The sequence below is a fragment of the Quercus robur genome, chromosome 8, assembly GCF_932294415.1.
Source record: "Quercus robur chromosome 8, dhQueRobu3.1, whole genome shotgun sequence".
NCBI lineage: Eukaryota > Viridiplantae > Streptophyta > Magnoliopsida > Fagales > Fagaceae > Quercus > Quercus robur.
The window spans coordinates 9,718,848-9,746,170 of record NC_065541.1 but is presented as its reverse complement, the minus strand read 5'-3'; the positions used below and the strand labels follow the sequence as shown (position 1 = coordinate 9,746,170).

At 31.8% G+C, this 27,323-nt stretch overlaps 3 protein-coding genes across 14 annotated transcripts; all 3 read left to right on the top strand.

The window, feature by feature from the left end:
* The first annotated feature begins 1,717 nt into the window (after positions 1-1,717).
* LOC126694515 (ubiquitin-conjugating enzyme E2 11-like) lies at positions 1,718-17,477 on the top strand. The gene is made up of 4 exons (XM_050390846.1): positions 1,718-1,964; positions 2,533-2,792; positions 3,988-4,275; positions 17,196-17,477. The coding sequence occupies exons 1-3, from the start codon at positions 1,838-1,840 to the stop codon at positions 4,273-4,275; spliced, it is 675 nt and encodes a 224-aa protein (XP_050246803.1). The 5' UTR covers positions 1,718-1,837; the 3' UTR covers positions 17,196-17,477.
* Positions 5,611-21,603, top strand: LOC126694513 (ubiquitin-conjugating enzyme E2 11-like). 12 transcript variants are annotated; one of them, XR_007645798.1, is made up of 4 exons: positions 5,612-5,863; positions 6,803-7,062; positions 7,909-8,026; positions 21,142-21,603. XR_007645798.1 is itself a non-coding variant. In XM_050390841.1 (4 exons), the coding sequence occupies exons 2-4, from the start codon at positions 6,332-6,334 to the stop codon at positions 21,318-21,320; spliced, it is 681 nt and encodes a 226-aa protein (XP_050246798.1). In that variant the 5' UTR covers positions 5,623-5,863; positions 6,270-6,331; the 3' UTR covers positions 21,321-21,603. The 12 variants fall into 12 exon arrangements, 10 of the variants coding, with proteins under 10 accessions (XP_050246802.1, XP_050246800.1, XP_050246801.1 ...); XR_007645797.1 differs by having other exon boundaries at positions 5,613-5,863; positions 7,909-8,239; positions 21,355-21,603; XM_050390841.1 differs by lacking the exons at positions 6,803-7,062; positions 7,909-8,026 and adding exons at positions 6,270-6,455; positions 19,937-20,196 and having other exon boundaries at positions 5,623-5,863; positions 21,024-21,603.
* LOC126694516 (ubiquitin-conjugating enzyme E2 11-like) lies at positions 14,639-17,429 on the top strand. Its single transcript, XM_050390847.1, has 3 exons — positions 14,639-14,872; positions 15,445-15,704; positions 16,908-17,429. Exons 1-3 carry the CDS (start codon positions 14,746-14,748, stop codon positions 17,193-17,195), a joined length of 675 nt encoding a protein of 224 aa, XP_050246804.1. The 5' UTR covers positions 14,639-14,745; the 3' UTR covers positions 17,196-17,429.
* Positions 21,604-27,323: the final 5,720 nt, after the last annotated feature.

Sequence of the window (27,323 nt, the reverse complement as noted above, 5' to 3'; positions counted from 1 at the left end):
GATAAAAAATATTTAATTTTTTTAGGAATTCTTAATTATGGAGGAAATTATATAAAACCACTCTCTAAAATAGAAATCTCTCTTTTGAAAAGCTTAAGAAAGAGAAAGAATTTGCCTAGATTAAAAAGGACTCAGAATTAATACAATATAAATCAAAAGAGATTTGGATGATGTACGTAAAATAAATAAATAAGCATTTTTATTTTGTTTTTTCTTCTTTGATTAATAATACTGAAGTTTATTCAGTAGGAAAAAAAAAAAACTAATAGTCGGATAGTTATAATAAAGAATTATTTTTTAAAAAATTTTATTTATGGCTACTAGTAAGAATTCTTGAAATAGTTCCAACAATTCTAGATGGAAAATATTGTGTAAAGATAGTTTTTCTAGTGTTTTGTAGCATTAGAATAAATTAGTTAAAGGAAAACTATCTTTAGTCAATATAAAAAGTTTGGTTTATTTTTTAAAAAAATTGTTTTCCACTAATTTTTTTTTTTTTTAAAAACAACTCTATCTTATAGCAAACATAGGAAAATGAGATAGTTTTATGGAAAATGATTCATTTTCTAGAAAATATTATTACTAATACAAACATAATATAAAAAAAAAATGATATGTCCCTAATATTTTCATAACAAATTCTAAGTGACAAGTTATTATTATTATTTTTTTTTTTTTTGAGAAACCAGAAGTGACAAGTTATTATTGATTGTTATAGGTTGATAGAAAAATAATTTAAATTACAAATTCAAATTAAAACTAATAACAACTTACCACTTATAATTTATTGTGAAAATATTATAGATATAACACTCTTAGTAAATTAATTACCTCATCTCACTCTCCTTACTTCACAATGATGAGTCATATTCCTTCATAAAAGTTTCTCAAAAAAAAAAAAAAAAAAAAAAAAATCCTTCATGCCCTAAATTTGTCTTTACCGTCCCCTTGAGCCAATGAAGCCCTGAGCCTACTGGCACACTCAATACTCCTACGTTAATTATCACCCCCTATAGAGTCTAAGACGTCTCTTCCTATCAATTATGCTTTTTGTCAGTTTTTGGAGTACATACACTAACGTGTTAAACAAAGACAATTTTTTAAAAAAAATAACATAATATGATCTAAATCAATTAAGTAGTATCCCACATGTATATTAATTTTCTTCGAACTTAAAAAAAAAAAAAAAAAAAAAAAAAATCAATTGTATTTTTACCAAATAGGTTAATGTAAAATAGATTTTTTTTTATAAAAAAAAATTCTTGTAAAATAAAATTGGCCCCCTTTGCCCTTTCCAAACAAGATTGCAAGGACGGTACAAAATTAACTACAACTCTTAACTACGAATATTCAAATAAAAAAAGTGAATTTAAAAAAATTATTTTTAAAAATTTTTATTTTAATTATTTAAAATTTTTTAGACTACAAAAATAACATGACATAATAAAAATGATATAACATTATTTTATTGAACCAAATAAACACACGATGTTCCACCATAATTTATTTTTGTCTTTCAAGTTGATTTAGTTAGAGTTTCCTAATAAAAGTTCAGTCTTTTTTTTTTTTAAGTAAAATTTTAATTCTAAAATTTTTATCCTAGACTTTAGGGAGCAGTTAGCCTTAAAAATAATACATTTAATTATTTCATCTTTATTATGAAATTAAGATTTTAATAAATATATATATATATATAAAGTTCTGATATGATCTGAAACTCTCTTTTTGATTCAAAAGTCAGTCAGTTCGTAAATGCCCACGCCATAAAAACCACCCAATGGTGCCAAACGTGCGTGTTCACGAACAAACTTGAGTCCTGAGCTTCTTCTTTCTTCCAATGGCGCCATGTTCATCATGGTCCAATCTACCAAGAGAACTCATCGACCGAATATTCAGAAGGCCAATGGACTCCAAGGATCTTGCAAGATGCACTCTTGTCTGTACTAATTGGCGAAACATTATTGGTATATATATGTTTGTTTCTCTCTCTACCCTTTGTGCATGCATGTTTGATTATAATTGATTATTTAGAGAATTACTTGAAGAAAAAATTTGTTTGAATTTTTTTGTGACAGAATTATTATTGATCAACTTAATATCATCTGAGAGTTCTATTTCATTAGTAGTGAAGAGAAATATGTCTGTATTTTTTTTTTTTAGGTAGTGAAACTCAAATCAATTGAGGTGCTTTAACTCTTTAATCTGTGAATGTTTTCATTTTGATATGATATAATAGCTTTTCATAAATGTTTTTCTACATGGGTTTGGCAAGGAACAGTGAAACTTGGTCAAATTTTGCCATTTCCTTAATGATCAATTGGTAGTATCAATTATCTGAGAGTTCAATTGGTACTGCAGATTGAATTACACTTTTCAAAGTAACAATTTTATTTTAATCTCACCTTTATTTTTTGTATAACTTTTTCATGCAACCTATTTTAAAATAAGAGAATTTAAGAATCTCATCCGTTGTTATTTCCTTTTTTCATTGTTCAATTACTCACCTAGACTGCAAATTTGGTGATATAACAGTTGATATTTGGGGGAAGAAACTATCTTTGTTGAGACCTGCATTTAAAAATCCTAGTAGGAGAATTCTGAGGGAGTATGAGAAGTTCCAGATGGACCCTCCAAAAGGTTGCAAAGCTAGGCTTGTTGAGAGCCTCTTCCATTGGGGGGCAATCATGATTGGACCCCAAAATAGCCTTTATGCTGGTGGAGTTTTCCTCTTAAACATCCATTTCTCTAAGAAATACCCGTTTGAGCCTCCTGAAATCACATTCCAAACCAAGGTAATATTGACAGCCTTCCCTTTCTTAAATTATGATTGTTTGAGGCATGGAACAAATTTGTAGTTGTATTGATAAAACTGAAAGCCAATATGAATGGCGAAACATGAAAGACAATTGGAGTAATAATAAGCCTAGAATTAAATTTAGAAGAATTTAAGCTAAATAAAAATAAAAGCTACTTTTGGAGGATCAGTTATGGTTTATGTTATTCCTGATACAGATTATATTTTTTATATTGCAATGAAAGGTGATCCTCCAAAAAGGGCTTTCATTTTAGTTCCTATGCCTTAATAGAAGGCAGTTGAATTTCATTTCAATATAACAAATATAATCTGTATCGTGAAAAACATTGAACTGCTCTGTGTCTTTCTCTTTTTTATTTCCAAAGGGAAATCAGGGGAGTTTCCATGTCTTTAATCAAATTCTACTGGAATCTTAGCCCTTAGGCATACAAGTCCATTTATCTGATGGTTAAACATGAACATAATAGGCTCTGTCCTTTCTAGCAGTTAGTGTTCTTTTCATTTTCTCTTTCTTGACTGATAAGTAGCATGGGTATCTGATCAAGTAACCATTTTTCTGATTGTTTTTGCTTTGATTTCTGACACGTTCTTGTTTTGCCTGTACCTAGATATCCCATTTTCTATTTTTTCATCTTCCCTCGCTTCCAAAATTGTGGTTTCTATTGGAGTGTAAATTGGCAAACTTAAGAAACTGACAAGTTTTTCTGTTTTCCTTATGTTCTAATTTTTCTGTTTTCCTTATTTTCTAATTTTTCTATTGGAGTAAGGAATTTTTCGACTACTAGTTTCAGATCCTCCTATGGAGTGTGTTTTCAAATTGTGACTCATGATGCTTTTTCAAATACGCAATTTTTAATGCAAAATTGTGTTTCTGCAACATAGTTTTTTACAGCAGTAATACTTTTCACAAATTTTTGTGTTTTTAGAAATCTCATTTTCAACATGTCTTTTGAAATAGCTATTTTTTCAAAATGCATATTTTCAAATCGCTAACCCAAACAAACACTAAACAAATTTAGCTCTGTGCCATGTACACAATCTTTTCATTAATATTGATAGTCATGCCACTTCCTAGCCATTTTTGCTTCTTTAAATAATCGTTGATAAGTTGATTGACTAGGCTTTCTTTTGATTCAATGATATATCAGTGAGCATGTATGTATGAAATGCAGGTGTATCACCCGAACATTGGCCAAGATGGCTGCTTATGTCTTGAGAGATCGTGGTGCGCAGCAATGTCCATTTCAAACATTATCCGAGTAATCTACGCTCTCTTCTCCAACCCTGATCATGAGGACCCCCTTGATTTTGAGATTGCTCACATCTATAGGACTCAGAGAATCCGATATGAACAAAAGGCAAGAGCCTGGACCAAGAAATACGCAACTGCAAGACAGAATAGTGCAATAGACTGGTCACAGTTTCTCATGGACCATAAGATTTTGGAACCACAAGAATAGGTGGAAAAGAAGAATGAATCAAATGGTATGCTGTTTTGGTTTTTGATTGCAGGACATTAAAAAGCTAAACAATGTCAAGTAGCAGTAGTTCATGTATATATAGAGAAGCCAACAGATGTGTAGGCAAACTAGCAGGACTGGGGAACTCATTTGAATCGCGGTTGTTTATTTTGACAATGTCCTAGCTTTTGATCTTGTATTCTGATTTCCTTTGGTACTCCTTGTTTTGTTATGATTCCAATTTTAATATAAACTGTGTACTTACATATATTTATATATAATATATATTCCCTTAAAAAAAGTCCAAAAATAACTTGCAAATTAACTCTTTGAAGATTGCGGGGTGCTTTATATTTATATAAATATATATATATATATATATATATATATTTTTTTTTTTTTTAAAGAATGAGAGTTTCAACCTATAGTGTCCGCTCTTAATGATAACGTTTTATCATCAAATCAAAACATTAATTGATTTTTGATGTAGGTGAGGATTAAACCCCAAATCTCTAAATCAACCATTAGAAACTTTATCAGTTAGCGCAGTTGAACTAACTGAAACCTACTGGTACTTTATATTTGTGTCAAATAATTTGATATTAAATATGCTTTCTCTATCTATTTCTTTTCAATTTTATCAGGGTTAAAAAAGAGCTAAATGAGTTCTTCATATTCAATTTTAACTTTTTGTTCTTTCTAAAAAAAAATTAACCTTTTAATTTGCAGAACATTAAAAGGTTATTGTTATTAATAACAATAACAAATTAGAACAATTTTGCTAAATCACCCTAGCAAAAATTATGTACTTACACACACACACACACAAAAAAAAAAAAACACCCTAGCAATGCAGCCGCAGTTTGCTAAATCATGTAAATTCTTGTGTTCTTTGTGCTTGCTTATTATTTAATTTCTGTTTAATTATTGTTATTAATTTAAGTCCTCGGATACCATTTGCAGAACAATTTATTTGGAGAGAATAGCTGCATGCCAAGTGCCTCAATTTTGCAAAATATTGATGTGTCAAAACTCAAAAGCCTACTTAGCATTAATCTATATGAAAAGTACAAATTAGAACACCTTTTAATGTGAGACCAAATTAATTTTTTAAGATGAGAATAATAGGGTAAGAATTGTGTCTAGTATCCAATATGATATTGATGTAAAATGGGCTTCCAGCTCATGTCATTTTGGACCTTTCCGCAATATCATGTTACTGCTCTTAGAAATATTCTTCATTATCTATTTAATCAAAATCTTGGCCCAAAAATATTTATAGGTAAATCAACATAAAAAGTAACTTCATGGGAATATTCCTCATTGTTATTCACATCACTACTTGACTTTTTGGTAGGAGCTCTGCACTTTCCTAACTTCTCAAACATTGATTATTGATAACTAAAACTTGCCCCCACCAGATTTTGAGTTTGAGAGTTGAGCTTTCTCTTTCTTGCGCTAATGGATTCCTGTTCATGGTCCAACCTACCCCGAGAACTCACTGATCGTGTATTTAGACGCAACAATATCAATTCAAAGGATCTTACGAGATGTAGTCTTGTTTGTACCACTTGGAGATTAGTTATTGGTAAATCTTCTCTAGACATTTGTTTATGTTTAGTTGAAGGGTTTATCTCTTTTTGTCATAGATTATTAAAAAAAAAATCTTTGTTACAGAATTAATGATCAATTATGTTGTTATGTAAGAGTTATATTTTTTAGTAGTATAAAAAAAATTAAAATAAAAATAAAATAAAAATAAAGTTCTTTCATGCCCATTCGTAGTTAAACTCTAATAATTTCATTGAAATAAGCCTTGACTGACTTCACAACTTAGACTTTAGATTGTAAAGTAATGGGAATGCCTTGACTGACATCACTGCTTGATTTTAAATTGGAGCTCTGCACTTTACTAATTTCCTTCATACAGAAGTTAATAGTAGCTATCCCTATCCCATTTCTTTAATTCTCTAAAGTCAGTTTCAATGCCACAGAAACTAGCCAATCATATTGAAACCAAATTTTGAGTTGAGATTTGAGCTTCTTCTTTTTTTCCATGGATTCAAGTTCATGGTCCAACCTACCACGAGAATTCATGGAACTTATATTTAGACGTTCCATGAACACAAAGGATCTTGGAAGATGTAGTCTTGTTTGTACCACTTGGCGATTACTTATTGGTAAATCTTCTCTAGCCATTATATATATATATATATATATATATATATATAATATATAATATATAATATATATCTGGTACAGAATTAATGGTTAATGTTATGTAAGAGTTCTATTTTTTAGTTTCTTAATGGGTAGGATGTTAGATTAAGCTTGAACACGGCACAGTGAAACTTGGGTAACTTTTTTTCATTTTGTTTTATTCTGTTCATTTGTGAGTACAGTATCACAATTCATATCAATAATATCATGTGTAAACTCTTGAAAAAGACACGATCTTTGCAGTTAAAATAATTGTGAAAATGAATCTACTTCTCTCACACCAGTTGTTATTTCCTTGATCTAACAGCTGACATTTGGGGGAAGAATTTCTCTTTGTTGAGAACTGCAAATACAGGAGCTACTAGGAGAATTGTGTGGGACTACAAGAATTTTCATATAGAGACTTTTAAAGGTTGCAAAGCTGAGCTTGTTGACAGCCTCTTCCACTGGGAGGCCATCATGATTGGTCCCAAAGATACCCCTTATGCTGATGGGGTCTTCCTCTTAAAAATCTATTTGTCTCCTGGTCATCCATTTCAGCACCCCAAGGTCAAATTCCTAACCAAGGTAATATTGACAGCCTTCTCTTTGTTAAATTTTGATTATTTATGGTTGAAGCTTGTGAATTAAGCCTTAATCCTAAAATTTTTGGGATTGGCTATGGAAATAACAGATTAGTCAAGGTGAATCGAATGTATTCTTTTTTGCCATTAAAACTTGTTCTGCATCTAAACTAAAAAAATTAAATAAAAAAAAATTTAATGGTAAATCTGAAAACCGATGTGGATAACAAAACATAAAAGACTTGTCTTTGATCAAATTCTACTATAGCCTTTGGTATGCAACTATGCATGTCCATTTATCTGATTACCATTCATAGAAGACATGTTTTTGCTTGTTTTGCCTGTACCTTGATATCCGATGTTATGTTCTTGTCTTCCCTCACCTCTAAAATTTGAGACTGCTATTCGAGAGTAATAAATTGGCATACTATTGAAAAATACTACACGTTTTTCGTTACTTTTTATAATTTTGTATCTTATCTGTAACCTGTGCTTATTTCAGATCATCCTATGGAATTCTTAAGCTAGTAGTTTTAGAGATCTTTATGCATGTAGCATAGATACAAAACCAATACACAATCTTTTCATTAATTGTGAGTAATGTCAGTTCCTAACAATTTTGTTCTTCTTATAGTAATCATTGATAAGTTGATTAACCATGCTTTGGTTTTTTTGTTAAGGATCAAACTTTATTACAGTTTTTTCTTAGGTGTGAAATATTTAAGTTTTCTAATTAAATTCACCCATGTAAGTGTATTGGCCAACACACTAAAATTTGTGTTTTTTTTTTTTTTTTTTTTTTTCTGACAATTAAATTTAACTATATACTCTTTTGGCTGGCAATATGCAGGTTTACCACCCAAACATTGGCCGAGATGGCAGGGTATGTGTTGAGAAATCATAGTGCCCATCACTTACCATCTTCCAACTTCTACTAGTTATCTATGCTCGCTTCTCCAACCCTGAACCTGATGACCCAATTGATTGTGAGATTGCTCAAATGTATAAGACTCAGAGAATTCAATATCATGAAAATGCAAGAGACTGGACCAAGAAATATGCTACTGCAAGCCAGGAAAGCGCAATAGATTGGTCACGATTTCTCGAGAACAATAAAATTTTGGAACCAACAAAATTGGTGGACTAACAATCTTGGATGTCTTTATTGAAAACACTAGGAGGTGTTAGTTGAGCTAGAAGACCCTTGGCAAATTGCAAATGAACTCAATTATGTGGTTGTGGTGCATTTTAATTGGTTTTGCAATTATTACCTAATATGTTTGGTGTTTTAAACAATAGGATGCTCTGACATTAAATGATTAAATATTTATTAGAAGATTGTATCCTTTCAATTTTGTTATGGGACTCAGAAGAGACAGCATTGCATCTTCATACCCGAAAATCATTTGTAATCATAAATCTTATATGGATGTATCATGTATGTACTATAATTTACTGCTAAGAAAGATCTTAGGACGGAAGAATGTATCTTGTGCCTCCAATATATACTCTCACAATATATAGAATTCACACAATTGTGAGGTTTATATATTGATTGTCTTTGATGATTCACTTCAATTTTAGGTGTCAATGGACGATAGTTTTTATTGGGTCAGTATGTAGTATCAAAATAAACTACATCACCATACAAATCATAATTTAAAATTTATTTTAGAATCTGTCCAAAATATACTAGTTATTTGAATATCAACATGCAACTGTATTTCATAAAAAATGATGCATTTTTAAATCCTCTCATCTCAAAATAATAATAAAAAAAAGGGTGTATGTTTCTCCCTCTTTCATTTTTCTCATTTGTTTAGATTGTAAATAATTATTGTTGCATTTGTGAGTAAAGTCAAGATTTTTCCTACCTCGAACTTGTTTACTCGTGAACTGAAAAACTAATTTTGAAATTGCTCACATCAACAAGACTCACAGAATTCAATATGAAGAAAAAGAAAGATTTTGGACCAAGAAATATGCTACCGTAAGCTACATAAGCGCAACTGATTGGTCACAATTTCTCGAGGAGCATAAAATGATAAAATTAGGGACCCACAAATGTAAGTGTACAAACCAAAAATTAGAAGAACGAAAATTTGTGCCCAAATGATAAGTTGCAAATTAACTCAGTTATATAGTTGCAGTGCTTTCTAATTGATTGATCTGCTTGGTAATTATTTACCTAATTAGTTTGGGGTTTTATACAATCAGGCAATTTCACATTAAATATGAGTTTTTTTATAGAAGAATTAAATATGTTTTCTGTGTGTATGTCATTTGAGAATTTTATCATATGCTCAACAGAGCCAATGTGGGGTTTTCATACTAACTCATTTGTAATCATGTTACTCTTTCTTTTGATGTCTCTTAGAATTTTTATACTTTTACTCTATTTTATTTCGAGAGAGTGGATGCTAAATGCCCCAATTTGGTAAATTTTGATAAACTTGAATTCACAATTTTTTTTTTTCTCCTTGTAAATTGTAATAAGTAGGAGAAGAGAAATTGAACTCAAGTTCTCCTTGATAAGTGGTTAGTCTCATTGAGCCACAAGGCTCTTGATTCAATTACCAACCCTTGATCTTTTTTCCTTTTTTTTTCTTTTTTTTTTTTTTTTTTTTTTGAGAGAGACACCAACACTTGATCTTGATGATAGTATGTGCTATGGATGTAGCTCAATCTTGAATGTTCTCCATACCTTTAATTTTGAGCCACTATTTAATTGAGCTCACTCAACTCAAGAGATGTCAATGTTTTAATGAAATCGAAGACTTGGCTCATATACATATATGGTTTGTTAAAAGCTTTCTTACTATTATGATCTTTGTGAATAATACCATCTAAATATTACAAAACTAACTTTTTTTTTAGAAGAATTACAAAACTAACTTCATTCTGAAGATTGAAAATAGGGAAATTGATGAGAATGGGCTCAAACCCATGCCCTTTTCTTTCTAAGGGGGCCTAGTGTAGCCTTATGATCTTTGCTTTGTTTTATAAGCTAATCTTCATATTCTAATCATACTTTTGATCCAAAAATTTTCTAAATAAATTATACCCAAAGAAAAGTAACTTCATGCCTTAAAGTGGTATTTCCAAAAACTATCAAATTTGCCACTAGTGTAAAATCAAAACAAATTCAAATATAGAAGGTGTCGTTGGGTTGTCTGTTTGGTAGTTCATGGAAAGCTAGACACAACGCATTGATGGAAGGGAGCAAATCCAAATGATACCTAACATTAGGGGAACAAATTAAAATTTTGAAAGTTTAGAGTGTAAAATTAAAATTACTACAAACTGAAAGAATATAATTTGTCAGTCTTTCATTCAATATAATAATTGATAAGCTGAGTGATCATGATTTGATTTTGTTTTAATGATAATATCATTGTGCAACTTTGTAGGTTTTTCACCCGAACATTAACCAGCAAGGCGGGTTATGTCTTGAGACATCATGGTGCCCAATAACGACCATTTTACACGTTCTCCTAGTAATCTATGCTCGCTTCAATGACCCTGATCTTGATGACCCTATTGATTTTGAGATTGCTCACATATATAAGACTCAAAGAACTCAATATGAAGAAAGAGCAAGAGTTTGGACTAAGAAATTTGCTATTGCAAGCCAGATAAGCGCAATAGATTGGTCATACTTTCTCAAGAAGCATAAAATTGGGGAGACACCAATGTAGGTGTACAAACAAAAATTAGAAGAATGAAACTTTGTGCCCAAAGATAAGTTGCAAATTGACTCGGTTATATGGTTGTGGTGATTTTTAATTGATTAATCTTCTTGGCAAATATTACCTAATTAGTTTGGTGTTTTATAAAATTAGGCAGTTGGACATCAAATATGTTTTTTGCGTGTATCTTCTTCGAGAATTCTATCATAGGGATTAACAAAGGCAATGTTGATTTTCATATTCTAAAATCATTTGTGAATATGTTACTCTTTCTTTGATCTCTCTTTGAAGATTTTTAACGTCTACTATATTTAGTTTGATTATTAAGTTATTTGGAGAGAATGGATATGAGATGCCTCAATTTGGTAAATTTTGATAAATCTAAATTCACAGAACTTTTTTTTTAAACTTAAAATAAGTTGGAGAAGAATATTTTGAAGTTCAATTCCTTTACAAGGGAACTAGATAGTGTAATTGAGCCATAAGGCTCTTGATTGAATTCCCAACACTTAATGTTAAATTGTTAGGGTGTGTTTGTTTGGAGGTAAAATAGAATGGATGGAAAACTTTGGAGAGAAAATGGGAAGGAACACTTTTTTGAGTGTGTTTGGTTGGGTGGGAATGAAGGAAAATAAATAGTGGACTTGAGTGTTTTCTCTCTGGGCCCACCAAAAAGGTTTCTCCTCTAAATGGAGAGAAAACTGAAAAGAGAAAATGGGACTGTTTAATGAACAAAAATGCTCATGTCCAATTCCTTTCTTCTTCTTTCTTCCTTTTGTGTGAGTGTGTGTGTGTGTGTGTGTGTGTGTGGGGCACGTTGCCTCTTTCATTTTTCTTTTTTTCTTTTTTTTTTTTTCTTTTCTTTCCTCAACGTTGCTATTTTTTTTTCTTTTTTTCATTTTTTTGATTTCTTAGGCTGTGGGTGGGCACGTTGCCTCTTTTTTTCCTTTTTTTTTTTTTCTTTTCTTTCCTGAACATTGTCTTTTTTTTTTTTCTTTTTTCTTTTTGTTAGGCTATGGGTGTGATAGTTGTTTTGTTTTTCTTCTTCTTCTTCTTCTTATTCTTTTGTTTAACTAGACATGATTTTTATTTTTTAATAAATTGGGTGATTGCTTTTTTGTTTTGGTTGTTTGTCACTTTTTTGTTTTAATTGGCCATCATTTTTTAACAAGGGTATATGAGTAAATTTATACAAACTCATTTTTTCCATCTCTCCACTTTTCCACTCCCAACCAAACAAAAAGAGAGAAATTAAAATCTTTTCTACCCTCCCACTTTTCCATCCTCTCACCATTTTCTATCTTCCCACTTTTTCACCCCTCCAACCAAACAGACCCGTAATATTAAGACATAAATTAAAAGACAAAGTTTGGTTACAAATTTAGTTGTAGTCAAAGGCCACAACTTCATTTAAAAAATTAACATTGTACATATTTGAAAATTATAACCGTTGGATTACATGTTCTTTACGCTTTTAACAAACCCTTAATATTAAGACATATAAATTAAAAGACAAAGTTTGGTTACAAACTTAGTTGTAGTCAAAGCCCACAACTTCATTTAAAAAATTGACATTGTACATATTTGAAAATTCTAACTGTTGGATTACATGTTCTTTACACTTTTAACACACATGTTAAATTTTGTGTCATTCGATATTATTTAGTATATGATTCATAAACTTATTTTTTATACATAATTTTAGATTACAAAAACTTGCAATTTAAATAATTGATTTATGATATAGCTATTAATCTTTGAATTTCTAGAAATTTTGTAAACATGGAGGATATAAGAAATAAATGTAATCCAATGGTGGATTTGTCAAAATTCACATCTAATAAAAAGATATTAAATGAAGTTGTAGCCTTAAGCAACAATTAAGTTTGTAGCCAAACTTTGTCCTAAATTAAAATATAAAATGGCGGACATAACAGGTAGATGGTAAGCTCACAAGTTGGTGTGCATATCATGTGTTATGGATCAATCTTGAATGTTCTCCAGGGATATAAAGTTTCAATGAAATGGAAGACTAGGCTCATATACATACGATTTTTTCTTTGTTTTATAAGTTAATCTTCACATTCAAATCATAGTTTTGATCCAAAAAGAAGTTCTAAATAAATCATCCTCAAGAATAGTAACTCCATGCTGCCTTAAAGTGGTACTTCCAAAAAAAAACTATGAAATTGCCACCGGTTTGCCCAATTGGTTTTATAGCCCAAGATTTTGGTTAATTAATATTAAGAGAATTACCAATTGTCTATATTCTTACACAATTTTTTTTGAACATTGTGCATTTGCTCAGATCCCTATAGTCAGGGCCCTTGAGAAAATTCTTCTAAACGTTGCTGCATCTTATGAATCCACAAGAATTGAAGTAACACCGTCATTCATCCATGGTGTTATTTTCTCCAATGCACAATTATTTTGCACATGCTCCTCTCACCTCCGTAGCCCCTGCACAAGTTCTACATGCTTAAAAGAAAATTGGGCCTTAGATGGATTTGAGTCTAGAATGGCACTAGAGTTTATTGGAGTTGGGTCCATTAGTGATGGGAGCCGAGTTGGACTACGTGGTTCACAATACTTGTGCATTCAACCCAAGCTAGATTAATTAAGGCCGAAGTCTACTTTGTACTCAATAATTTGTTCTCTTCTATAAAAATGGTGTTAAAACTTACTTAATAGAGTTTATTAACAATAGTCCTAAGTCCACCCCGTTAACATAACTCATATACATAGACTGCTTCTGTGTCTTGGAGTATTCCCAAGGTCCATCCTGCAGAGAGAACCAAGCCTAACTCTCCTCCCCTACTTGAAGAGCTTTGTGCCCAAGTCAAAGGCACCTGTAGGCTACAATCATCTTTTGTTATTTCTCAAATCAAAAGCTTTACAATCAAAACTCAACTATTAAAGTTGTACTGTCTACAATAATACCAAATGATTCTATATACATCACTTGGTTTTGTAGCTCAATATAAGACTGAGATATGAAATTGCTAGGTATTGCACCTGGTGCATTGGCTCAATTCTCTCTCACAAAAAGTTTTACTCTATCCTTTTTTCAATTTTAATTTTAACTTATCTAACTTGTGTATAACTTTTGGTTTTTTTTTTTTTTTTTTTTTTTTTTTGGCCATTAGTATCAATTTTTTGTCAATGGATTAAAAGGAATTTATTCTTCTCATCCAATCATCCTCAAGAATGGTAATGTCATGGGAAAAGTTTTCACGACTTGACTTCTTCCTACATATATATATATATATTAGATAGGTCTAGGAGTTTTGCATTTTCCCTCATAGAAAAGCTTTCCTAGTTCACTCTGTTTGTTTCAACAATGATATTTTCTAGAAAATGATATTTTCTAGAAAATGAGTCATTTTTCAAAAATTATTTTCTATAAAACTATCTCATTTTCCAATGTTTGGTAGCAATTTTAAATGAGTTAAAAAGCAATTTCCTAACTTCTTTTATTTAGCTTGCTGTGAGATAAAGTTGTTTTCCAAAAAAATTTAATGGAAAATAATGTCTAAAAATAAGTCATACTTTTTAAGTTGACCAAAGATAGTTTTCATTTGATTCATCTTTTTTTATGCTACCAAATACGGAAAAATACAGAAAATTATCTTTACATAAGATTTTCCATCAAAACAAACGAAACGTAAGGCTAGTATTATTTCCGTGAAACTCTATTGTTTGTCTTGGCTCATAAATTCCATTAATGCCATAGAAACAAACAAACCATATTTAGAATCTAGAATAGTATTGTCATGAACTCATGGGAATATAAAATATGCCCTGTCGTCATGGGAATATAAATTCCATTAATATATATATATATATATATATATATAAAGTTCTGATATGATCTGAAACTCTCTTTTTGACTCAAAAGTCAGTCAGTTCGTAAATGCCCACGCCATAAAAACCACCCAATGGTGCCAAACGTGCGTGTTCACGAACAAACTTGAGTCCTGAGCTTCTTCTTTCTTCCAATGGCGCCATGTTCATCATGGTCCAATCTACCAAGAGAACTCATCGACCGAATATTCAGAAGGCCAATGGACTCCAAGGATCTTGCAAGATGCACTATTGTCTGTACTAATTGGCGAAACATTATTGGTATATATATGTTTGTTTCTCTCTCTACCCTTTGTGCATGCATGTTTGATTATAATTGATTATTTAGAGAATTACTTGAAGAAAAAATTTCTTTGAATTTTTTGGTGACAGAATTATTATTGATCAATTTAATAACATCTGAGAGTTCTATTTCATTAGTAGTGAAGAGAAATATGTCTGTTTTTTTTTTTTTTTTTAGGTAGTGAAACTCTAATCAATTGAGGTGCTTTAACTCTTTAATCTGTTAATGTTTTCATTTTGATATGATATAATAGCTTTTCATAAAGGTTTTTCTACATGGGTTTGGCAAGGAACAGTGAAACTTGGTCAAATTTTGCCATTTTCTTAATGGTCAATTGGTAGTATCAATTATCTGAGAGTTCAATTGGTACTGCAGATTGAATTGCACTTTTTCAGAGTAACAATTTTATTTTAATCTCACCTTTATTTTTTGTATAACTTTTTCATGCAACCTATTTTAAAATAAGAGAATTTAAGAATCTCATCCATTGTTATTTCCTTTTTTCATTGTTCAATTACTCACCTAGACTGCAAATTTGGTGATATAACAGTTGATATTTGGGGGAAGAAACTATCTTTGTTGAGACCTGCATTTAAAAATCCTAGTAGGAGAATTCTGAGGGAGTATGAGAAGTTCCAGATGGACCCTCCAAAAGGTTGCAAAGCTAGGCTTGTTGAGAGCCTCTTCCATTGGGGGGCAATCATGATTGGACCCCAAAATAGCCTTTATGCTGGTGGAGTTTTCCTCTTAAACATCCATTTCTCTAAGAAATATCCGTTTGAGCCTCCTGAAATCACATTCCAAACCAAGGTAATATTGACAGCCTTCCCTTTCTTAAATTATGATTGTTTGATGCATGGAACAAATTTGTAGTTGTATTGATAAAACTGAAAGCCAATATGAATGGCGAAACATGGAAGACAATTGGAGAAATAATAAGCCTAGAATTAAATTTAGAAGAATTTAAGCTAAAAAAAAATAAAAGCCACTTTTGGAGGATCAGTTATGGTTTATGTTATTCCTGATACAGATTATATTTTTTATATTGCAATGAAAGGCGATCCTCCAAAAAAGGCTTTCATTTTAGTTCCTATGCCTTAATAGAAGGCAGTTGAATTTCATTTCAATATAACAAATATAATCTGTATCGTGAAAAACATTGAACTGCTCTGTGCCTTTCTCTTTTTTATTTCCAAAGGGAAACCAGGAGAGTTTCCATGTCTTTAATCAAATTCTACTGGAATCTTAGCCCTTAGGTATTCAAGTCCATTTATCTGATGGTAAAACATGAACATAATAGGCTCTCTCCTTTCTAGCAGTTAGTGTTCTTTTCATTTTCACTTTCTTGACTGATAAGTAGCATGGGTATTTGATCAAGTAACCATTTTTCTGATTGTTTTTGCTTTGATTTCTGACACGTTCTTGTTTTGCCCGTACCTAGATATCCCATTTTCTATTTTTTCATCTTCCCTCGCTTCTAAAATTGTGGTTTCTATTGGAGTGTAAATTGGCAAACTTAAGAAACTGACATGTTTTTCTGTTTTCCTTATTTTCTAATTTTTCATTTCTTTTGTATTACCATTGCATATTTAAGATCCCCCTATGGAGTAAGGAATTTTTCAACTGCTAGTTTCAGATCCTTCTATGGAGTGTGTTTTCAAATTGTGACTCATGATGCTTTTTCAAATACGCAATTTTTAATGCAAAATTGTGTTTCTGCAACATAGTTTTTTACAGCAGTAATACTTTTCACAAATTTTTGTGTTTTTAGAAATCTCATTTTCAACATGTCTTTTGAAATAGATATTTTTTCAAAATGCATATTTTCAAATTGCTAACCCAAACAAACACTAAACGAATTTAGCTCTGTGCCATGTACACAATCTTTTCATTAATATTGATAGTCATGCCACTTCCTAGCCATTTTTGCTTCTTTAAATAATCATTGATAAGTTGATTGACTAGGCTTTGTTTTGATTCAATGATATATCAGCGAGCATGTATGAAATGCAGGTGTATCATCCAAACATTGGCCAAGATGGCTGCTTATGTCTTGAGAGATCATGGTGCGCAGCAATGTCCATTTCAAACATTATCCGAGTAATCTACGCTCTCTTCTCCAACCCTGATCATGAGGACCCCCTTGATTTTGAGATTGCTCACATCTATAGGACTCAGAGAATCCAATATGAACAAAAGGCAAGAACCTGGACCAAGAAATATGCTACTGCAAGACAGAATAGTGCAATAGACTGGTCACAGTTTCTCATGGACCATAAGATTTTGGAACCACAAGAATAGATGGAAAAGAAGAATGAATCAAATTGGTGCCTCCATGGTATGCTGTTTTGGTTTTTGATTGCAGGACATTAAAAAGCTAAACAATGTCAAGTAGCAGTAGTTCATGTATATATAGAGAAACCAACAGATGTGTAGGCAAACTAGCAGGACTGGGGGGAACTCATTTGAATCGCGGTTGTTTATTTTGACAATGTCCTAGCTTTTGATCTTGTATTTTGATTTCCTTTGGTACTCCTTGTTTTGTTATGATTCCAATTTTAATATAAACTGTGTACTTACATATATTTATATATAATATATATTCCCTTAAAAAAGGTCCAAAAATAACTTGCAACTTAACTCTTTGAAGATTGCAGGGTGCTTTTTAACTGATTAGTCTGCTTAGCAATTATTACCCAATCAATTTGGTGCTTTTTTTTTTTTTTTGAGAAAGAGAGTTTCAATCTATAGTGTCTGTTCTTAATGATAATGTTTTATCATCAAATCAAAATATTAATTGGTTTTTAATGTTGGTGGAGATTAAACTCTAAATCTCTAAATCAACTATTAGAGACTTTATCAGTTAGCGCACTTAAACTAACTGGAACCTACTAGTACTTTATACTTGTGTCAGATAATTTGATATTAAATATGCTTTCTCTATCTATTTCTTTTCAATTTTATCTTTTCAATTTTATCATAGGGCTAAAAAAGAGCTAAATGAGTTCTTCATATTCAATTTTAACTTTTTGTTCTTTCTAAAAAAAAATATTTTACTTTTTGTTTTACTTGACTTGTTTATTAATTTATGTTGACGTCGGGCCGTGGCTTGTATTTCCAACCCAAGTTGACCGAATACAAAAGGGAATAGAATTCCCTATATATATATATATATATATATATATATATATATATATAAATCAAGCCTTTTGGCTTTTGTAGTAATTTTAGGTTAGTGTTGCGGCAGATCAAGGTTGATTGGTGAGCGCTCCAATAACCTAGCCGCAAGCCATATAGAAAAGAGAAGAATTCCACACAAAAAACAAAAACAAAAAAACAAAAAAAAAAAAAAAAAAACAAACAAACAAACCCTAGCAATGCAGCTGATTTTTACCGTGGAGATAGGCAGTTTGCTAAACCATGTAAATTCTTGTGTTTTTTGTGCTTGCTTGTTATTTAATTTCTACTTAATTATTGTTATTAATTTGAGTACTGAGATACTATTTGCAAAACAATTTATTTGGAGAGAATAGCTGCATGCCAAGGGCCTCAATTTTGCAAAATATTGATGTGTCAAAACTCAAAAGCCTACTTAACATGAATCTATATGAAAAGTACAAATTAGAACACCTTTTAATGTAAGACCAAATTATTTTTTAAGATTAGAATAATAGGGTAAGAATTGGGTCCGGTGTCCAATATGATATTGATGTAAAATGGGCTTCTAGCTCATGTCAATATCATTTTAGTGCTCTTAGCAATATTCTGCATTATCTATTTAATCAAAATCTTGGTCCAAAAATATTTATAAATAAATCAACATAAAAAGTAACTTCATGGGAATATGCCTCATTCTATTTCACATCACTACTTGACTTTTTGGTAGGACCTCTGCACTTTCCTAACTTCTCAAAAGTCAGTTTGTAAACAACATTGATTATTGATAACTAAAACTTGTCCCCACCAGATTTTGAGTTTGAGAGTTGAGCTTTCTCTTTCTTGCTCTAATGGATGCCTGTTCATGGTCCAACCTACCCCGAGAACTCACTGATCGTGTATTCAGACGCAACAATATTAATTCGAAGGATCTTGCGAGATGTAGTCTTGTTTTACCACTTGGACATTGGTTATTGGTACATCTTTTCTAGCCATTTGTTTACGTTTAGTTGAAGGGTTTTTCATTTTTTGTCACAGATTATTAAAAAAAAAAACTTTGTTACAGAATTAATGATCAATTATGTTGTTATGTAAGAGTTATATTTTTTAGTAGTATAAAAAAAATATTATAAAAATAAAATAAAAATAAAGTTCTTGCATGCCCATTCGTAGTTAAACTCTAATAATTTCATTGAAATATGCCTTGACTGACTTCACAACTTAGACTTTAGATTGTAAAGTAATGGGAATGCCTTGACTTACTTCACTGCTTGATTTTAAATTGGAGCTCTGCACTTTACTAATTTCCTTCATACAGAAGTTACTGGTAGCTATCCCTATCCACCTATCCCATTTCTTAAATTCTCTGAAGTCAGTTTCAATGCCACAGAAACTAGCCAATCATATTGTAACCAAATTTTGAGTTGAGATTTGAGCTTCTTCTTTCTTTCCATGGATTCATGTTCATGGTCCAAGATACCACAAGAACTCATGGAACTTATATTTAGACGCTCCATGAACACAAAGGATCTTGGGAGATGTAGTCTTGTTTGTACCACTTGGCGATTACTTATTGGTAAATCTTCTCTAGCCATTATGTATATCTCTGGTATAGAATTAATGGTCAATTATACTGTCATGTAAGAGTTCTATTTTTTAGTTTCTTAATGGGTAGGATGTTAGATTAAGCTTGAACACGGCACAGTGAAACTTGGGTCACATTTTTTCATTTTGTTTTATTCTGTTCATTTGTGAGTACAGTATCATAACTCATATCAATAATATCATGTGTAAACTCTTGAAAAAGACACGATCTTTGCAATTAAAATAATTGTGAAAATGAATCTACTTCTCTCACACCAGTTGTTATTTCCTTGATCTAACAGCTGACATTTGGGGGAAGAATTTCTCTTTGTTGAGAACTGCAAATACAGGAGCTACTAGGAGAATTGTGTGGGACTACAAGAATTTTCAGATAGAGACTTTTAAAGGTTGCAAAGCTGAGCTTGTTGACAGCCTCTTCCACTGGGAGGCCATCATGATTGGTCCCAAAGATACCCCTTATGCTGATGGGGTCTTCCTCTTAAAAATCTATTTGTCTCCTGGTCATCCATTTCAGCACCCCAAGGTCAAATTCCTAACCAAGGTAATATTGACAGCCTTCTCTTTGTTAAATTTTGATTATTTATGGTTGAAGCTTGTGAATTAAGCCTTAATCCTAAAATTTTTGGGATTGGCTATGGAAATAACAGATTAGTCAAGGTGAATCGAATGTATTCTTTTTTGCCATTAAAACTTGTTCTGCATCTAAACTAAAAAAATTTAAAAAAAATTAATGGTAAATCTGAAAACCGATGTGGATAACAAAACATACAAGACTTGTCTTTGATCAAATTCTACTATAGCCTTTGGTATGCAACTATGCATGTCCATTTATCTGATGGTAAATCATAGAAGACATGTTTTTGCTTGTTTTGCCTGTACCTTGATATCCGATGTTATGTTCTTGTCTTCCCTCACTTCTAAAATTTGAGACTGCTATTCGAGAGTAATAAATTGGCATACTATTGAAAAATACTACACGTTTTTCGTTACTTTTTATAATTTTGTATCTTATCTGTAACCTGTGCTTATTTCAGATCATCCTATGGAATTCTTAAGCTGGTAGTTTTAGAGATCTTTATGCATGTAGCATAGATCCAAAACCAATACACAATCTTTTCATTAATTGTGAGTAATGTCAGTTCCTAACAATTTTGTGCTTCTTATAGTAATCATTGATAAGTTGATTAACCATGCTTTGGTTTTTTTTTTAAGGATCAAACTTTATTACAGTTTTTTCTTAGGTGTGAAATATTTAAGTTTTCTAATTAAATTCACCCATGTAAGTGTATTGGCCAACACACTAAAATTTGTGTTTTTTTTTCCGACAATTAGATTTAACTATATACTCTATTGGCTTGCAAAATGCAGGTTTACCACCCAAACATTGGCCGAGATGGCAGGGTATGTGTTGAGAAATCATGGCGCCCATCACTTACCATCTTCCAACTTCTCCTAGTTATCTATGCTCGCTTCTCCAACCCTGAACCTGATGACCCAATTGATTGTGAGATTGCTCAAATGTATAAGACTCAGAGAATTCAATATGATGAAAATGCAAGAGACTGGACCAAGAAATATGCTACTGCAAGCCAGGAAGGCACAATAGATTGGTCACGATTTCTCAAGAACAATAATATTTTGGAACCAACAAAATTGGTGGACTAACAATCTTGGATGTCTTTATTGAAAACACTAGAAGGTGTTAGTTGAGCTATAAGACCCTTGGCAAATTGCAAATCAACTCAGTTATGTGGTTGTGGTGCATTTTAATTGGTTTTGCAATTATTACCTAATATGTTTGGTGTTTTAAACAATAGGATGGTCTGACATTAAATGATTAAATATTTATTAGAAGATTGTATCCTTTCAATTTTGTTATGGGACTTAGAAGAGACAGCATTGCATCTTCATACCCGAAAATCATTTGTAATCATAATTCTTATATGGATGTATCATGTATGTACTATAATTTACTGCTAAGAAAGATCTTAGGACGGAAGAATGTATCTTGTGCCTCCAATATATACTCTCACAACATATAGAATTCACACAATTGTGAGGTTTATATATTGATTGTCTTTGATGATTCACTCCAATTTTAGGTGCCAATGGATGATAGTTTTTATTGGGTCAGTAGGTAGTATCAAAATAAACTACATCACCATACAAATCATAATTTAAAAATTATTTTAGAATTTGTCCAAAATATACTAGTTATTTGAATATCAACATGCAACCGTATTTCATAAAAAATGATGCATTTTCAAATCCTCTCATCTCAAAATAATAATAAAAAGGGTGTATGTTTCTCCCTCTTTCATTTTTCTCATTTGTTTAGATTGTAAATAATTATTGTTGCATTTGTGAGTAAAGTCAAGATTTTTCCTACCTCAAACTTGTTTACTCGTGAACTGAAAAACTAATTTTGAAACTGCTCACATCTACAAGACTCACAGAATTCAATATGAAGAAAAAGAAAGAGTCTGGACCAAAAAATATGCTACCGTAAGCTACATAAGCGCAACTGATTGGTCACAATTTCTCGAGGAGCATAAAATGATAAAATTAGGGACCCACAAATGTAAGTGTACAGACCAAAAATTAGAAGAACGAAAATTTGTGCCCAAATGATAAGTTGCAAATTAACTCAGTTATATGGTTGCGCTGCTTTCTAATTGATTAATCTGCTTGGCAATTATTTACCTAATTAGTTTGGGGTTTTATACAATTAGGTAATTTCACATTAAATATGATTTTTTTTATAGAAGAATTAAATATGTTTTCTGTGTGTATGTCATTTGAGAATTTTATCATATGCTCAACAGAGCCAATGTGGGGTTTTCATACTAACTCATTTGTAATCATGTTACTCTTTCTTTTGATGTCTCTTAGAATTTTTATAACTTTTACTTTATTTTATTTGGAGAGAGTGGATGCTAAATGCCCCAATTTGGTAAATTTTGACAAAATTGAATTCACAATTTTTTTTTTCTCCTTGTAAATTGTAATAAGTAGGAGAAGAGAAATTGAACTCAAGTTCTCCTTGATAAGTGGATAGTCTCATTGAGCCACAAGGTTCTTGATTAAATTACCAACCCTTGATCTTTTTTTCTTTTTTCTTTTTTCTTTTTTTTTCTTTTTTTGAGAGACACCAACACTTGATCTTGATGATAGTATGTGCTATGGATGTAGCTCAATCTTGAATGTTCTCCATACCTTTAATTTTGAGCCACTATTTAATTGAGTTCACTCGACTCAAGAGATATCAATGTTTTAATGAGATGGAAGACTAGGCTCATATACGTATATGGTTTGTTAAAAGCTTTTTTACTATTATGATCTTTGTGAATAATACGATCTAACTATTACAAAACTAACTTTTTTTTTTAGAAGAATTACAAAACTAACTTCATTCTGAAGATTGAAAATAGGGAAATTGATGAGAATGGGCTCAAACCCATGCCCTTTTCTTTCTAAGGGGGCCTAGTGTAGCCTTATGATCTTTGCTTTGTTTTATAAGCTAATCTTCATATTCTAATCATACTTTTGATCCAAAAATTTTCTAAATAAATTATACCCAAAGAAAAGTAGCTTCATGCCTTAAAGTGGTATTTCCAAAAACTATCAAATTGCCACTGGTGTGGCCAATTCGTTTCATGGCCCAAGATTTGGTTAAATTCTAGTGGAAACTTGATTTCTAATGGAAACTATGGATTGTCTACATTCTTATACAAATTTTGTGAACGTTGTGCATTTCTCATAAGTCATACCCCTATAGTTAGTGCCCTAGAGAAGGTTCCTCACGATGCTCTACCTCCATAACGCCTGCACAAGTTCTACATGCACAAAAGAAATGTGGGCCTAAGATGGATTTGAGTCCAGTAATATTTTGAGCAATACAAGCATCTGAAAAGAAAAATAATAATAGTCCTTTTTATATAATTTTGTATGTTAGATAAAATGTTTTTATCTATTTGAAATACTTCTGTAAGAACTCAAAAAATAAATGTCCAAGGCCACTTAGATTAGTAGTACATTGTCATCTTAATCAAGCCCAAACAATATAATTTGTAGAGAGAGGGAGAATCAAGTCTAAGTGCAATTCTAAACTAAGCCCAAGCTTAAGGTCGTGGAGCCTAAGTAACAGGTTGTTATGAATGAAACAACAATTGGGAATAAAGTCTACCTCGAGCAAGTCCTCGGTCAATTATTTGTATTAAATATCGTTCAAGTTTACATCAGAATACTCTTAGTTTTTTTTTTCTTCTCTAAGCGTTTTTTCAAGATTCATCCCCCTATCTTCTGAGGGGTTCCCTTCCTTTTATATCCCCTTTCAAGGCATCCCAGCTCTCCACTTGTACGTCAAGAGGCATTTCCCATGATACTTGTCCCATCAGGACTTTGCTGAAAGTGGTAAAAAGGGCTGCTAGCTGTGGAGTTACTGTTCAAAAGTCATTTTCACATTAATGCAGCTGATAAAGTTGGTGTAAGGCATTTAATGCGGAGGTGGGAGGTATATCTTTCAGGAAACTTCCTCCCTCCATCCTTATTCCCATTATTTTCCTTTCTCTTCTCCCTGGGCCTTCACAAGATACTAATTATCCTGATTCTATTTCCATCCTAGGGTGGGCGAAATTCTCAAAGCTTATTTACCCCTTCGCGCCTGGGCTATGCAAGTTATTCCTCGGCCTAACCCTCCTCAGTCTTCAGACCCCCCACAACTTCTATTAGAAATTTTAATTTCAAAAATAAATCTAAGTCATCAACATCATAATAAATACTCTATTTGAAAAAGAAAAAAAAAAATCAAGATTAAAACAATATTTATATCAAAATTCTGATTGAAATTTAAAATAAAATGAAAACTATATATGTGATATAATCAAAATTTATTTAATAGAGCTGTACATTTATTTGATTTTTTTTATCACAAAAAATAATTTTTTGGTTAACAATGAAAAATTATATACCGAGAAAAAAAAAAAATATATATATATATATATATTTTTTTTTTTTTTTTTTTTTGAGAAAATGGACCACCTCTCTCTATATATAAATAAAGATCGTTAGAAATTAAAAGCGGTACGTAGCACTTGTTGTACCCCATGATAACTTCTTCTTGTCATTTTTTTATTGTAATTCTTATTTTATTTTAACTGAAATCGTAATTTTACTGAAACCCGCAATACAACTGTAACTTATATACAAGAAAGAAACAGAATAACAAAATACTAAACTTTAACAGAAAGCTCCCTTATTACAATTGGCCTATGAAAATTTGACAAGTGTCCCTAATTACATCAAATAAATATATAAGTACTGCACTAAGCGACTTGTAGTTTAATAACTGAAATACAACACAGCAAGTCGTATAGCAGAACGAGCACAGTAGATAAAGTGATAAACCACATATTCTAGCTGCAAAGTTGCTCCACTTGATCAAATCTTCAACATGTCTCAGTTTATCATTATTAATATATTTTTACCCTCTAGGACCATTGGAGTAATGTGGGTAAATAAACGAAGGAATGTGAACCCTTCAAGGCATATCTAGTTTATCATATGTAATTCCAAATCTTATATAAATGTCTACCATAACTTACTACTAAGAAATATCTTAACATGAGAGAAGGTATTTTATGCATCTAATATATCATCTTTTACAACATATAAATCCCACGCAATTGTAAAATTAACATATTGCAAAAGAGATGATACAAATGTTAGATGCATAATATTAACATAAAGCCCGGATCAAGGTAAAATAATTAATGGGGTCAAAGTTCATCAGACCTTCAAGCATTTAAAAAATCATTTGAAATCCTGGATGAAATCTAGGTGTTAAAGAAAAGTAGCTCCTAAGTCCTATCACATATCAATTCATTCTTTAATTTTGAAGAGGTCATCACAATCCATACTTTTTATCAAAATGACCCTTCAGACTTGTCACTTTATTTTGGCACCTTAACAGCAAAGTGCTAACCTTCATAAGGTTCATGCCTTCATGGACTGAAGGGCTTATCAAGTAATCTAAGTTAAAGTTATTAATTCTAATATTATGTCCAGCATTTCAAAATAAGATTTCAAATCCACTTGAATTTTGTGCCAAATATCCTTCTAATTTTAAACTAATCCAATCATCTTATCAAAATTTATCATTAATGTAAATAAAAACGTAAAATGAAATTTGTCTCTGAGAGACTAGATATGTATTATCAAAATATTTTCATAAAGATAAGAAAATTTTATCATTTTTTCAAGAAAGTAATTGTATCTTTTCAATTAAGTTTCGTAACAACTGAATTTTTAAACTTTTCTGAAACTTTTGATAAATATTAGCGTAATTCATGTATTATAATAACAAAATAGAGTATTTTGCATATTATATGGTTATATCAATTGATATTCTAGAAGGTTTTTCTCATAAGTTAAAAAAAATAATAATAAAAATCAAAAATAAAAAAAAAAATCAAAAATCAAAAATAAAATGAATAATTGTCATATTAAACTTAAGAAGAGTGCTTCGTCTGTGTGTGTGATTTCCTTTTTTTTTTTTTTTTTTTTTTTTTGATAAGAAGATTCAAATATCTTATAAAACTTCAGAAGCATTACAAGCAATATCCTGAGAACACGCGTCCTCAATCAAGTTTGGAGTTTCCTCCAACCAAACAACAAAATCACCCACATATTTTGCATGTTGGGCTAGGATGTGGGCTGGCCTATTGCCTTCCCTTTTGACATGACAGAAAGAAACAAAACGGAAATTATCTAAATGGGCCAAGATGTTGTCTGTGATTGTTTCGATAGAGGCAAGGGCCTCTGATATTCCAGTTAGGATATTCTTAAGTGTGCTGGAGTCGGTCTCAAAATACACCTCTCTAAACCCCGCCTCCCCTGCAAACTGGACTGCAACTTCCATAGCCTTCGCCTCTGCTTCCAGCGCTTCCAGGTTGGCAGGGACTCTCTTGCTCATAGCAGCCAAGACCAAGCCTTGCGAGTCCCTTAGCACCAGACCCGCCCCCATAGCCCGAAGGTCTTTGAATATTGCAGCGTCAACATTCATTTTGTACCCAGGTGGTTCTAGAGGAAGCCACCTGACATGCCGCTCTGGACCAGACAGAAACACCCTTTCGTTTGCGCCCCTAAACTCCTCCACTATAGCAACTGAGCTCCTGGCCAGAGTGTTACCTGACCGACTCACACCCCCGTTACAAACGGTGTTCCTGTCCTTCCAAATTTCCCAGCACATGGAGATGGTTTTTTCCATTAAGTCTGAGGACACCGGGCTTTGTTTCACTAGCTGCCATATTACATCAATGAAACCCCATCCTTTATCAATAGAGAAAGGGAGAGCCGTTTTACTGTTGCTCCAAGCATCTTTCGCCTTATCACAGAACCAAAAGAGATGAGTGCTGGTTTCGGCTTCCTTCCCGCAATGGTTGCACGTATCATCCTTTGTGATTTGCCTCTTCTTCAGGTTGGCTTTGGTGGCTAAGGCACCTCGGCAGGCTCTCCATGCAAAACTCCGGATTTTGTTAGGAAGATGCAGGTTCCAGATACGTTTCCAGAGATTCTTCATCTCCGATGTATCAGAGCATTCTTCCTTGTTGGAATTCTCCATTGCACGGATGCTGTGATAGGCGCTGCTAACCGAAAATTTCCCACTTC